At 43.2% G+C, this 15,249-nt stretch overlaps 1 protein-coding gene across 7 annotated transcripts in view; it reads right to left on the bottom strand.

Annotated features, from left to right (window-relative positions):
* Nucleotides 1-1,257: 1,257 nt before the first annotated feature.
* LOC147217678 (guanine nucleotide exchange factor VAV3-like) overlaps nt 1,258-15,249 on the bottom strand; it is a 66,438-nt gene continuing 52,446 nt past the window's right edge. For 4 of the 7 annotated variants that reach the window (XR_015108907.1, XR_015108908.1, XR_015108909.1 and 1 more), the window contains 2 exons: nt 9,360-9,869; nt 6,888-6,986 (listed from right to left, as the gene is read on the bottom strand). Coding sequence is in view for 3 of the 7 variants with exons in the window: in XM_086175426.1 (XP_086031552.1) it covers nt 6,255-6,423; nt 6,838-6,903 (235 nt within the window). In the remaining 4 variants the exon portion in view is untranslated. Of the gene's footprint in view, nt 6,424-6,837; nt 6,987-9,359; nt 9,870-15,249 lie in introns of those variants that run through there. The other 3 variants (XM_086175424.1, XM_086175425.1, XM_086175426.1) reach the window with 2 other exon arrangements.

Raw genomic sequence — 15,249 nt, 5'->3', positions numbered from 1 at the left:
ATGTCAGATAGACTTATGAGTCTGAAACTGGAAATCGAAGGTGTGATGCTCAATGTTGTTAGTGGCTATGCCCCGCAGGTGGGATGTGAATCTGAAGAGAAGGAGAAGTTCTGGAATGAGTTAGATGAAGTGATGCAGAATATTCCCAGAAATGAGAGAGTGGTCATTGGTGGAGACTTCAATGGACATGTCGGTGAAGGCAATGAAGGGGGGATGAAGAACAAATAGGCAGATTTGGAATACAGGATAGGAATGCAGATGGACAGATGGTTGTAGATTTTGCAAAATGGATGGAAGCCAAATGGATGCCTGAAGAATGGAGACAAAGTGTGATGGTGCCTATTTTTAAGAATAAAGGGGATGTGCAGAATTGTGGCAACTTCAGAGGGATAAAGTTGATGAGCCATACAATGAAGTTATGGGAAAGAGTAGTGGAAACTAGACTGAGAGCAGAAGTCAGCATTTGTGAACAGCAGTATGGCTTCATGCCTAGGAAGAGTACTACAGATGCAGTATTTGTGTTGAGAATGCTAATAGAAAAGTACAGAGAAGGCCAGAGGGAGTTACTTGCGTTTTTGTAGACCTAGAAAAAGCATATGACAGGGTCCCAAGAGAGGAGCTCTGGTATTGTATGAGGAAGTCTGGAGTGGCAGAGAAGTATGTTAGACTGGTGCAGGACATGTATGCTAGCTGCGAGACACTGGTACGGTGTGCTGTAGGGGTAACCGAGAAGTTCAAGGTGGAGGTGGGACTCCATCAGGGATCAGCTCTGAGCCCCTTCTTGTTCGCAATGGTGATGGATAGGCTGACAGATGAGGTTAGACAGGAATCCCCATGGACCATGATGTTTGCAGATGACATTGTGATCTGTAGTAAGAGCAGACAACAGGTAGAGGAAAATCTAGAGAGGTGGAGGTATGCTCTGGAAAGGAGAGGAATGAAAGTTAGTCGCAGCAAGACAGAATATATGTGTGTGAACGAGAGGAACTTGGGTGGAACGGTGAGGCTACAGGGAGTGGAGATCAAGAAGCTGGAGGATTTCAGGTACTTAGGGTCAACAGTCCAGAGCAATGGAGAGTGTGGAAAAGAGGTGAAGAGACGGGTCCAAGCAGGTTGGAATGGGTAGAGAAAAGTGTCAGGGGTACTATGTGATAGAAGACTATCGGCCAGAATAAAACGAAAGGTGTACAAGACAGTGGTGAGACCAGCGATGATGTATGGACTAGAAACTGTTACAATGACCAAAAGACAGCAGGCAGAACTAGAGGTTGCAGAGATGAAGATGTTGAGGTTCTCTTTGGGAGTGACCAGGATGGATAGGATCAGGAATGAGTCTATCAGAGGGACGGCACACGTTCGATGTTTTGGAGAGAAGGTCAGAGAAGCCAGACTGAGATGGTTCGGTCATGTACAGAGAAGAGATAGTGAATATATTGGTAGACGGATGCTGGAATTGGAGCTGCCAGGCAAGAGGTCTCGAGGAAGACCAAAGAGAAGATTTATGGATGTAGTGAGAGAGGATATGAAGGTAGTTGGTGTGAGAGAGGAGGATACAGAGAATAGGGTTAGATGGAGAAAGTTGACTCGCTGTGGCGACCCCTAACAGGAAAAGCCGAAAGAAGAAGAAGAAGTGCTATAAATAAACTATAAAATACAAGTATTATTAGTATTAAAAAGTATTTACCCATAAGCTTTTAACCAATTCAGACTGAAACAACACAGAACTCCTGAAATACACGCAAAAAATATAAATTAAAATGTGTAAAACAAAAAGAAAAAGATCAGCTGTCTCTACTGAAGATTGGGATTTAGAAACACCAAGTGCAGACACAGAGACGACGCCACGCATATTGACCAATCACGTGCGCCTTCAAGAGAAAACCACCGCCAATCAGGAGCCGGCTCCCGTCGTTCACTTCAGAGAGCCGGCTCATAAAGCCGTTACGTTCGCGAACGACATATCACTACGTGTCATACTCACCATAGACTTACAGACAACCGGTGTTGGGTTGCTCTGAATGTCTGGCAGTCGGTATTGTCTGCCCCAGTGTTTGGTCCTCCATCAGCTGCAGCTTGTCGGAGAGCTATCTCGTTCCGGAGGACAAAAAAGTTGTGGAGGAGAAAACATGCCCGTTCATGGATAATATTCCTCCGCAGATAGAGGTACTCGTCAAAATTCCCCACTACAATGGCAAAATAACTGTGGTGTCCATCCTCAGCGAACATCAATGATTTATAAATGTTTTTCACCTAATTGCCCATTGCATACATTTGTCAGCTTACTTACACTTTGTTGTTCTTGTTAAGTTTTGTAACAATACTGTACTGCTCGAAGCGTTGTCTGACAGTCTGACCACTCAGTCAGCTTACTGAAGAGAAAGTTGAACTTTTGTTTTTTTCTCTATTACTGTCAAAACACATCTGACACCATGTTCAATGATTGAGGAAAGGCTTCTCTTTTTTAACTTACTTTATAATTGGCTCTCCAAACACAGCTCACAGCGATCAACATACAGTATCAGTGAGGTTTCTCTTCAAATTGATATCAACGTGCCTCCAAGCAAAAAAATGTCACTGTCGTAAAACTGCTGTGACAATTAATTATTCAGTCTTATGAAACCACATATGACATCAGATGTCTAAATAGAGAGTAAACTTGGCTTCTGTGACGTTAACAGCATGTTTAGCCATGCTTCAATTCAGTGACGGTGTGGTCATCTCTGTGTGTTTATGTTCTGTCAGCACGTTGCAATATGTTAAACAGGTCAAGTTATATGTGCTTTGTTTTACATAGAGTCTGCTAGCTTTAATGTAAAATCCACAAGAGATGTTGTGCAGCCTCAACCAATACCTGTGCTTTCAGTGCACTTGCACAAACACATACAAGGGTGACAGCAGCGACAAGAGTGGATAGGATCAGGAACAAGTCAATCAGAGGGACGGCACATGTTAGATTCTTTTCAGATAAGGTCAGACTGAGACTGTTCAATGATGTTCAGAGGTGGAATAGTGAATATATTGGTAGATGGATGCTTGAATTGTTGTTGCCAGGCAGGAGGTCTAGAGGAAGACCAAAAAGAAGATTTATGGATGAAGTGAGAGAGCATGTGAAGTTAGGTGGACTGAGCGAGGAGGATGCAGAGAATAGGGTTAGATATAGGGTTAGAGAAGGTTGATTCCCTGAAGGGAAATGACAAAAGGAAAAAAGATTAAATATATTATTTTCTCTGTATTCAACTGAATATATGGTGAAAGTGATATGCAAATAATTTGTTCTTATTTATGTTTCACAGAACATCCCAACTTCATTGGAATTAGGGTTTATAATAATAAAGCCAAAATAACTGGACCTGTTTAACATATTGCAATGTGCTGACAGAACATACACACACAAATGACCCTTCAGGTGCTGCTGCTATTCTTTCCACCTACTTTGTGACCACAATCTCCCTTTACAGTGCATTCAGTTTTTATCTTTGCTGTATTACTTATTACTGCATTACTAAAATACGTCCATACTTCTTCTCGTTACTTCACACCAACAAGCCCCTTTGTTAACGCTGTCACAATGGTTCAATATGTTTGTTGAGTGACCGCAGGTGTGTTGAGCAGATTGTGCTCTGCATGTCTGCAGGTAGTGGGCATGACCAAACAGGGATAGGATTTTGCAGCATTGCAGCCATTATTCAGGTTTTAATGGACAGATAACACATACAATAAGCAGAAATGTCATGCATTTTGAAAGTCTGACAGACTCCCCATTAATATTTAATCTAAGGGATTTGCTTTTCGCCAAGTAGCTATGGTCGTGTTCCCCCTTGGCCAAATCCCCTTCTTCCATGCTGGATGTAACCCAGTATGTCTTCGCGCTGGCATAATATTGCAGCGAATGGGGTCCGTTTTCTCCGTGGCCAAGGTTGGGCCAACATCTCTTACCAAAGGGTCTGAAGATTTAGTGAGGACCATCTCAAGTCTTGTTTTAGCACGCCTGTATTGTTCAGGCGTTTACCTCCAACCAATCATATTGCCACTTGATTAATGAGCTCCATTGCAATGTTAAAAGCCAGTGGTGAAATGGCGCATCCTGCCATTATTAATTTTTTCCAAAACTGCCATATTGTACTGCTGTCCTGCATCGTCAAATGGAACTGAAGGCCTTCAAAGTATGACTTCACCTGAATTGGACAGGAACATGACTACAGGAAATTGACATGGGCAGCATCCATCTATCCATCATCTACTGCTTACCCAACACTTAGAGTCACAGGGATGCTGGAGCCTATCCCAGTTGTCATTGGGAAAGAGGTGGGGTACACCCTAGACTCGTCACCAGTCAATTGCCGGGGCATTTATAGAGACAAGCAATCATTCACTCTCATTCACACGTCTGGGCATTTTTAAAATTATTTTCAAATAAATCCTCTGCATGTTTTTGGACTGCGGGAAGTAACCATAGAACTCAGAGGAAAACCATGCAAGCCCAGGGAGAATATGCTAACGCCACACAGAAAGGCCCCCTGTGAATATAATATAAAACAATAACATCTGGAACAACACCACACATAGACCAAGGGATAGAAATTGGGAACAAGAGGGCTTCATCAAGGGATTAAGGAGGGGGAAACAGCTGCAGACAATTAGTGGAATCAATCGTGACAGTCTGGTTCAATTCTGATACAGTACGTGCGAACAGCCCCTTCCAAGAAACATACCCAGATGGAAAAACAATAAAGGCAAACTGAATGGCCAAAATAATCTAGCTAAAAAGGATAGTCAAAAAAGACTGACACAAATATATTGATATTTCTGACAGATTTGGTTTGTTAGAGTGAAAACAAGCAGAACTTTAGACTCCAATAGAATCAGTTTTTCCTGTAACATAGGAGACAAAAGGACAAGAGTGACATCAATAAAAAAAAATTGGGACATACGCAAAGCAGAAAAAATGGAGTCGAACTAAAGTCCCTGTTATTTGGAAATTGCGAGTATACATCTTTTTGGGTATAAAAACAGATGGTTCGTTGTGAAAGTCAGTCGTTTGGCGGGATGAGTCAGGCTTCATATTCTCTCAAGCAGAAATAAAGCTCTCTGATTCTCAACTTGTGCTTGGACTTCAGGGCTCATTGGAATCTGCGTTTCCATCTCTCCCTCTTAAGACAGAAAACTCCCTTTAACAGCTTAAAGAACATCCCTTGTCTTGGAGAAAAAGGGTCCTGAGGAACATTTTGGGGATTGGGTGTTGGGACTTCAAGACCAGGGTCTGACCCAGTCTGCAGCTGCCGCTGCTCTCTCCTCATTGAGGGCCCATGATCCACTTGAGGCAATTTAGGTGGATAATTTCAGGGTGGAAGTCTTAACAAATTTAGCACTTCAGTCATGATGCTGAACTGATGCATTCTTCATGACCAAATACATATTCTTATTATTTGTAACTTTACCTGCTGATGTCACTTGCCGACAGTGGCAGAACACAATAACCACTCTTCTAAATTTATTTTCCAACTACAGCCAACAGAGTCTGAGAAGAGACTGGAGAAAGAAACAAGGTGGAAAAGAAAATCTCTGGTCTTTATTTTTTTGTCTTCTCTTAAACCAATAAAAAAAAAAATTATATAATTTTTTCAGTGAAATATTCCTAACAGAAAATTTTAGTAAAACTCATTCTGCCAACCTTTTCAACAACTTATATAACCATATTGTTATTCATGAAAACATAATTTTTTTTCAGACCACATAATTCATTTGACTTATTAACTGAATAACAGGTTTGATTTTTGGAGTTATACCTTTAGTTGTCTGCATTACTTATTTATGAAATAGGCTAGCAAGATGTTTTGGCAATCAGTGGAACATCCTGGCAGCTTGTATAAAGATCCCTGTTAAGCACCAAATGATAATACACTCATTTTCCTAAGCTTGACATAAATAATTATTCACAAGAAAATGAAGTAAAGTGTTGTCACCGTTATATAAAAGAGGTCTAATCCCTCATATATATATGTATATATATATATATATATATATAACTTGCTAATAGTTTCTCCCTTTATTAAAAATACGAACAGTGTTTGTATTTGCATCACATATGCAAACTGATTAGTATGTCAAAAGTATAAAACAAAAAAATTAAAGATTTAAATTTTAAAAAGGCAAATGCACAAAATCTGTACATCCTAGGGCTTTGCTGCAAATGTTCTAATGACCTTTGATTTTTTTTTCCTTTATGAGAAAACAACATTGAGAAAAAGTTAATGTCATACAATGTCATGAGTTTCTAAATACAGATACTTCTGTTTTTTGATTAAAAGAGGGGAAATGTAAAGAATGATAGAGCAGCGGAGTGTTGACAGGAAGTTGTTGTGTCTAATGGTTTGACGGGCAAAGTCAGTCCTCTTCCACGTAGGTAGAAGGGAACCAACCGATCTGAAAAGCAAAAGTACAGAAGGTACAGTGCAAAATTTCTGCAAGTACAGAAGATTGATTTCTCCTAACATACTTATTTAGAAAGTGCTTTACTTCATCTCACAGATTGTTAAAAATAAGCTATATAAGCAATAACTTTGGTAGAAGATTAGCTGTATGGGAAGAATAGATAAATAAAGGTCAAGTTATTAAAAAAAATTATACAACTTTCTTTTTACTAAAAAATCCTCTAAGTGAGTTTCATCAAACAGAGAACAAATGTGATATTTTACAAGTATTTTCTAGATTTGTGAGCAATATGTTCAGCACCCAGAAATGGCCATAAGAAAGAGTGGACAAATACAATAATTCTAAGCATAGCTAGCTATATGTCTGAAAATCTGTCACAGTCAGCATATCCTGCAGCAGACCTACCCGACCATCAACCTCTCCCTTCCACCAACCATCGGACATCTTGGTATAGATCTTGATAATATCTCCCTGTAGAAGGGAGAGTTCCCATGTGTCTCTGGAACTGAAGTCATAACGTGCAACAGCAATACCAACAACCCTGGGAGAAAACACTGAGAAAAAAAAGTTAGTAAATCCTGAAGAGCTGTCTCACTAAAAGGATTTAGTTGGGACAAACACTGTTCCAGGTTCACCAAACATATCAAACCCCACCAGATAGCAGAGATACACTGCCCTACTCAGACATTGTACAAAAATATTTTAATGAAAACATTTAACTATAATCAAACATAATAGATTTGGAAAAATAAAAAAAGAAATGTGAGAGAAACATTATACTGTTCTGCCTGTAAAAACTAAAATAAGATGCACTTTATATGACATGTTTGCTGTTTTCTTAAATACAATGCTGAGCTAATAAAGCAATTGACGTATTTATGTTTCTGTTTTTTTGTTTTTTGTTAAGGAGAGTAGGGGACTGAATTGGTGCTGAGCTTGAAAGAGCTCTGCAGGTCTTTCACTGGATGTCTGTATTTCTGACTAATAGACAAGATTCTCTGTCGTGTGTGAATGAGAGAGGAACTCGGGTGGAACGGTGAGGCTACAGGGAGTGGAGATCAAGAAGTTGAAGGATTTCAGGTACTAATGTGATCAGGGAGACATATAGGAGAGTACTTGGTGTGTCATCTGGAAGGAAAGTTGATAAGGAGACTTGGTGGTTTCCAGCAGACCAGAGCAATGGAGAGTGTGGAAATGAGGTGAAGAGACAGGTTCAAGCAGGTTGGAATGGGTGGAGAAAAGTGTCAGGGGTACAATGGGATAGAAGATTATCAGCCAGAATGAAAGGAAAGGTGTAAAAGACAGTGGTGAGATCAGCAATGCTGTATGGCCTGGAAACAGTTACAATGACCAAAAAAGACAGGAGGCAGAGCTAGAGGTCGCAAATATGAAGATGCTAAGGTTCTCTATGAGAGTGATCAGGATGGATAGGATTAGGAATGAGTGGAAAAAACTGTGGCAAAGTAAAAAAAATTGTCTAACTAATCAAAAAGTTCATGACCACATCTGTAGTTCCTCTGTGTAACCTTGTTGAAGACCTATTTATAAGATGTATAAATTATACTGATAAAGACATTTAAAAAATCATCAACAACTAAATTATAAAACAGGATACTTTTTCATACGGGTGCATCTCCAAAAATTAGAATATAATGAAAAGGCGCAATATTTTTTGTATATTTTCAAAGTGAAACCCATATATCATTTAAATTCATTATACTAGGGGGGAAATATATCAAAAAAATCCTTATTTCTTTAAATTTTGACGACTGTTCCGAATCAAGAGTAAAGAATCAAGATTTTTTGCACAAATCTTTTTCCCTGTGCAATCTCAGGGACATTTTGCTATGAGAGCTTCTGACTCAGAGCACATATAGGTTTTTATAAAAAAAATTAAAATATGCGTAGTCATACAAATGCAGCCTCAGGGCAGCACGGGAAGGTGTCTCCCCGAGCCAGCTCCAGGGGGGCATGGGCCAGCGTCTCCCTGAGCCGGATAAATGCAGAGGGTCGTGTCAGGAAGGGCATCCAGCGAAAAACTTTTTCAAAACCAAACATGCGAATCAATCATAATAACAACGACCGCTATTGTTACCAATGACCTGCAGGAAACCAATGGAAACTGGGCTACTGTAGGTCAATGGAGGAGAGGAGGAGGAGGGCAGAGGCAGAGAGAGAAGAGGGAAGGCAGGAGTCTGGGACTGAGAGTAGGGACTTTGAATATTGGGACTATGACAGGAAAAGGCAGAGAGTTGGTTGACATGATGCAGAGAAGGAAGGTGCATATACTGTGTTTCCAGGAGACCATGTGAAAGGTAGTGAGGCGAGAAGCATAGCAGGCTTTAAGTTGAACTATCATGGAACAATTGTACTGACAAGAAGAGCAATGGAGAAGGAGTTATCTTGGAGGAGGAGTTTGTTAGGAACATTCTGGAGTTGAAAAGAATTTCAGATAGACTTATGAGTCTGAAACCAGAAGGTGTGATGCTCAATGTTATTAGTGGCTATGCCCTGCAGGTGGGATGTGAGTTTGAGGAGAAGAAGAATTTCTTGAAAATTTTGCAAAGATTTTGCAAAATGGATCGAAATGACTGTGGTAAACACTTTTTTCCAGAAAAAACAAGAATATAGGGTAACTTATAAGAGCGGCGGTAGGAGCACCCAGGTAGACTACATCTTGTATAAAGAGGTAACATGAAAGAAATCAGTGACTGAAAAGTACTTGTAGGGGAAATTGTAGCCAGGCAGCATAGGATGGTGGTTTGTAGGATGACTCTAGTGACAAGGAAGATCGAGAGGACAAAGGCTGAGCAGAGGACAAAGTGGTGGAAGCTGAAAAGGGAGGAGTGTTGTATAGTTTTCAGGGAGGACTTGAAAACCAATGTCACATATCCATGAAGTCAGTTAAAAAGCTAGTACTCCAGCACCTGAAAGACCGGCTATCTTCTCCTCTGGACCCTCTGCGGCTTGCATACAGGCAGCATATGGATGTGGAGGATGCAATCATCTTCCTCAATCATAAGGCCATATCCAACCTTGAGGGTGCAAGAAGCACTGTGAGAGTACCCTTCTTTGACTTCCCCAGTGCCTTCAACAGCATCCCACTCAACCGCCTCAAGGACAAGCTGCTGAGAACACAACTTCACCCTGACATCACTGCCTGGATCCCGGACTCACAGGACGGCTGCAGTATGTGTGGGGGGATGGCTGTGTTTGCAAGGCTGTGGTGTGCAGCACAGGAGTGCCCCAAGGTTCTGTCCTGTCTCCATTCCTCTTCATCCACTGCACTTCCGACTTCCGGTAAAACTCTGGTTCCTTGGATGCATCAACGATGACAACGAGGAGGAGTACAGAGGTCCTATGGCGCGTTTTGTTGAGTGGAGCAACCGGAACCAGCTCCTTCTCAACATCTCCAAGAACAAGGAGGTGGTTGTTGACTTCAGGAAGTATTGGAGGAAACAGGTACCAATCATCATTCAGGGTAAAGAGATGGAGATAGGGGACTCCAACAAGTACCTTGGGGTCCACATTAACAATAAATTGGACTGGTAACACAACATTGATGCACTCTACAGGAAGGGTCAGAGCAGGATGTTCTTCCTGAGGAGACTGAGTTCATTTAGCATCTGTTGCAGGCTCCTCAAGACCTTCTACCAGTTTATGGTAGCCGGCGTACTCTTCTTTGGTATAGTGTGCTGGTGGGGCAGGGCCTGGACTGGTGAGGTCAATAGGTTCAACAAGATAGTGAGAAAAGCCTGTTCAGTGGTGGGACTGAACATGGACCATCTTCAATCGGTGGCAGTGGGGAGGTTGAAGGACAAATTGGGAGCTATCCTGTCAAATCCTTCCCACCCCCTGAACGACGAGCTATAGCTAATAGGCAGCTCTTTCAGCCAATGGTTCATCCCACAGCTGATGGGCAACTCCTTCAGCTAACGGTTCATCCCACCCCAGTGCGGAAGTGAATGCTTCACATGCACCTTTGTGCTCACTGCCATCAGACTGTACAACAGCAGTCTTGGCGGCACACAACTCTGACCATCCTGAGTGCACCTGTGCTGCTTCCACAATCTCACTACCCGACCCCATTCACTTTCTCACCCATTCACATGCCATGCCCTAACTCTGCTGTCTTTCTTATCCTTGTTGGTCCAAGCCTGCACACATCCTGCCAATTTTTGTTTATGTATTTTATTCTTGTCATTGCTATTGTCACTATTTATATTGTTGTTTAGTTCTGGTTGTGTATTTTTCACCCTTACTGTTCCTTTATGCTGTCCATTATTATCCCTGATGTTGTTGCTGTTGTTGCTGCTGTCTATTAATTAGTAGATGTCTTGCTATTGTTAGAATATTCCGTCATGATTATAATGCATTGTGTTTACATACATTCATTGTATTTACTGTTTATTTTGATTGTAGTCCTGGTGTGACATGAGGACGCTCACGTCAAGAGAGGGACTTGCAAAATCCCCTACGTCAAATGGTAGAATCTCCAACCTCACATCATTATTTCACTATCAATTGCAAAGACTGTTAAATGCAACTGCGAGACCCCATCACGTGATGTCAAGGACTGCACTACCCCTTGCTATTCCAATGACACCGCCCGCGGATAATCGACCAGAGCCAGGGGGTTGGAGGAAGTTTATCAGGACTTCTTCCGAACCGCGACTTCAATCAAAGCACGGTTTTACACAGCCCCGGTGCTCACATTCCAAGAGTGCGTTAACCAGGGGGTCAGGGGAAGTTCATCAGAATTTCCTCCGACCAGTGGCTTTGATCAAAGCGCAGTGTTACGAGGCACCGCACCACAGATGCCCGCACTCCAAGAGAGTGTAAAACCGGGGGTGTTGGGGGAGTCATTATCAGGACTTCTTCCGACCCTTCGGCCAAGAGGTATAAAATGAGCCTGATCCTTTGGATCGGGGCCAGAACTTCTTCATCTACGCATTCGACTAGACGCGTCTCAGCGGGTGTCTAGAGGAGTAATCACTCCGTGCCAACTGTTAGTGTTCAAAAAGCCAAAGAAAGGTAAAAAACAACGGAATATTAGGAAGACAAAAAACAATAGAATATCAGAAAAAGAAAAAAAAAGGGAGAATTATAAGGGTAAAGGTTATAATATACGTACATTGTAAGTGTCTATATTCTGCATATGAATGCTGCGTCGGATTGCTGAAGCAGCAGTGTCAGTGGAAACCTAACTGTGCAAATGTAAACTGGCAGCCTGTTAAAGTAGGCGTGAAAGTGCTGTGTGAGTGACAAGGAAAACTGATCATAAGATGGTGCTGGCGAAGGAGGGTAAATGTGAACCCCCCACCTTTGCCGACAGATGGAATATGATTGTAGAAACGCTCACGTCTGGTGAGTATACGACCACCCCCCAGATGATGACAGTAAAACTTAAACAATTTGAAAAACATGTGAAAAAGCGAATTTATTGGCCAAAACCAGATTACACCGGACCTCTAACAAGAATGATTAAGACACATTTATTAAGCGGGAAAATGGAAGTATCTTATTGTAAAGCCAGGTGGGAGGAAGAATGTAGCGTGCCTAAATGGAGACGCAACACTGGGAAGTGATATTGCCTCAGAACGAGATGAGAACTCAGATGAGATGGCCACTCCACCCCAGCCTGCCCCCTCCTTACTCCACCCCGAGCAACTCCCCTGCAGCTCCTTTAACTACTCTCCTCTCCATGTTTCAAATTACCGGCACAGTAAAGGGGAGGGGACAACTTCTTCCGACAGATGATGAAGACCCTGATAGCGAGGGAATGGAGGTGAAGAACAGGGTAAGAGATAGTCATGCCGTCCGCCCCTCCTTCAGGACCAAGCAGCACAACACAAAAGGAGCAGAAGGGAGTGGATGCCAGTAAAAGTTTTGGTGATGAAAAAAAAGTTTTGCCGATGAAAGTATGAGACAGCATGAAGCCACGATGGAATATTGGTCGGATTAACATGGCAGACTTAAAATCCTATTGGCTGATGCTGAGAAAACATACGAACGAGTAGAAACGACTTTAAGTCGCTTCAAGTACCCACTTGAGCAAGTAAAACTAGACCAAGACAAGGGTGCAGCGCTTACATGTATAAATAAGCTTAGATCAGAAGTAAGGGAGGCCCGGGGAAACCACCAGAAGTACCAAGAGAATTTAATAACGCGTTATAAATGAGGCAAGGCACCAGGTGAATAGTACTACAGTAACACAGTCACAGGGGAAACAGAAGGTAAAATGTAAGTCAAGATGGTTAGGTGTAAAAAAGGATGAAAAACAGTATGTTGTAATCATGGGGAAAATGATAACAAGGTCAAAGGCTAGAGCCACAAGAGCGGTGACAAGTCATGGAAAGAGTAGGCCCTACAGTGAGATAGAGAGCGGTACGGAGTCAGAGTGCTGAGGGGTTCGGGCAGAACATTCCCGCCAGGGAATAATAGCCCAGGACCCAAAAAGAGTAAGTGTAATGCCCCTAGTGACGGACAGGATAGGCCCAGAACGTCATAAGCCCTATGCAATGACAGATGTGGCTGCTAGAGTAGCCAGACTGCCCCCTGTTGGCCAAGGCGGGGGAGCCTGGATCACTAAATTGATAGATGTTACTACGGGAACTGGTCTGGCCCTGGCAGATATACGGAGCATATTGGCTGCTTGTGGAATTACAGCAGCCGCAATCTTTGATACAGAAACGAAAGCTGGCACAAGTGCTTTGGGACATGAAACACCTCTCAGACAGGTGCATGGCACCCTCTATACTGCCATTCAAGAGTCATTCCCCCAGAATTGGACTCATGCTGCTGCTATTAAATATTCCCTGAAAGAAGGGGAGTCAGGCGTGGTCTTCTTAATGCGAGCCGTGGGAGAGTGGGAATCCGCAGTTTGTGTTTGCCCACAAGGCCCACCGAGTGATGTTGCGGTAGCATGGTTCCGGATGCCAGTGCTGAATGGTTTGCCAGATAATATATCGAATACCCTGAGGGATGACCCCCTGTTGATGGGATGCGAGTGGACGGAATTTTCTCTGAAGGTGGCCCATGCTGTAGACAGACATGCAGACAAACAGAAAAAACTCAAAGCCAATCAGGAAACGACACAAAACATGTTGATGCAATTGAAGGAGGCGCAAAATTAGGCCTTAGAAGAATTCTCTGCCTCTGGCTTCCCCAGCACATGTCGCCCGAGATGACCCCCCCCCAGTCAATTTTTACCAGCAAGCTGCGCCCAATCGTTACGCATATAACAGACCTTGCTTCCCCTGGACAGGAAAAGGACGTGTCATTCGACAGGGCCCCCGACGGAGAGGGCCAAACATCATGGGTCCACGCTATTGTTGTGGAATGATGGGACATTTCTGGCAATTCTGCCCGGACTTGCAGCAACGATCACTACCACCCCAGCAGTGGAGCGGTCAACCCCCGCCTCGGATATGGCATTCTTATCGGCAGAACCCACATTCAACAGTATGCAGGCCCGCGGTGCACCAAGCCCCGATATCTGACCTGGCATCACAGCGACACCCACCAAATGACCAATAGGGGTGCCCCACCCCCACGGCAGAACCACGGCTCAAACTCATGGTGAACAACAAGACAGTGCAGGAGTTTTTGGACATAGGAGCCACTGTCTCAACCTTGCGCTGGCTCCGGAACCATCATCTGCCTTCATGACTGTGGTGGGGGTCTCAGGGACTAAATCAAGACTGCCCCTCTTGCGCCCGGCTATGGTATCTTGTGTTACACAAACTCTACTGGATGCTACTAACACCAGAGACAGCTGAACGACCAGGGCTGCTTACTACTTTTTATCGCTGGAAGCCATGGATCATGGACAAGGACACATATGGCCCAACGCCGGACCCCCAGCATATCACAATGTACTAGAACAGGGAAGACGACAAGACCTATGCGTAGCGATGGGCTTCAGCTGCTGACCAAATTCCATCCGTGTTGCATATGGGGGACATCATCGTGGGGGAGCCAGGAGTAGCGTCAATTGTTAAACTGACACCTAAACAAATGGAATGATATCGCATGTCTGACACAGCTGTGCCACACTGCTCGCTCTTACAAAACATCAAAGGTGAGGCCAAAAATTTAGGACCAATGACCAAAAAAGCGTCATTGCTAACCGACTGGGTACCCACCCAGTTGCCAAACGTTTTCTATTCTCCATCAACAGAATATTATCGAATCATGTCTGGCACCACTAATAACTCCACACCACAAGAAATGGATCTAGAGAGATACCATGGCAGGGAGAAAACTGACCACCCCGTTCATGCGATCATGCGATCAGTTCACAGGTCCCTGACCATATATGGTCTAAGGCAGTTTTGATGTAGGATTGATTAACACCCCACCTGTCGAGCTTGAATTTAAACAAGAAATAATTTATAAGCCGCAATATCCGCTTAAACCGGATGCAGCGGAGGGAATCCGTGAGACCATAGCCGGTTTAATAGAAGATAATTTGTTGGTTCCTTTTGATTCGGCATCACACACCCCATTGCTGCCAGTTAGAAAACCCGATGGATCCCGGGGAATGGTACACGACTTGAGAGAAGTCAATGCCCAGTGTATGACGGCTTTAGAAGCCGTTCCTAATCCACTGGTTATTCATGGCACAATAACGCCAGCCCAAACATGGTTCACGGCTCTCGACTTATCCAATGCCTTTTTCTGTGTCCCACTGCATGAGAACAGCCGAGACCAACTCGCTTTTACGTATTACAGAAATAAGTATACGTACACTCGTCTCCCTCAGGGCTTGGCCAATTTTCCAGGTATATTCAATCGCTGCCTACGTGCTTCATT

Source organism: Fistularia commersonii, chromosome 28, assembly GCF_037954325.1.
Source record: "Fistularia commersonii isolate RoL2024-O1a breed Wild chromosome 28, RoL_Fcom_v1.0, whole genome shotgun sequence".
Classification (NCBI taxonomy): Eukaryota; Metazoa; Chordata; class Actinopteri; order Syngnathiformes; family Fistulariidae; genus Fistularia; species Fistularia commersonii.
The sequence above is the reverse complement of the archived record's forward strand: the minus strand, read 5'-3'. Positions and strand labels throughout refer to the sequence as shown.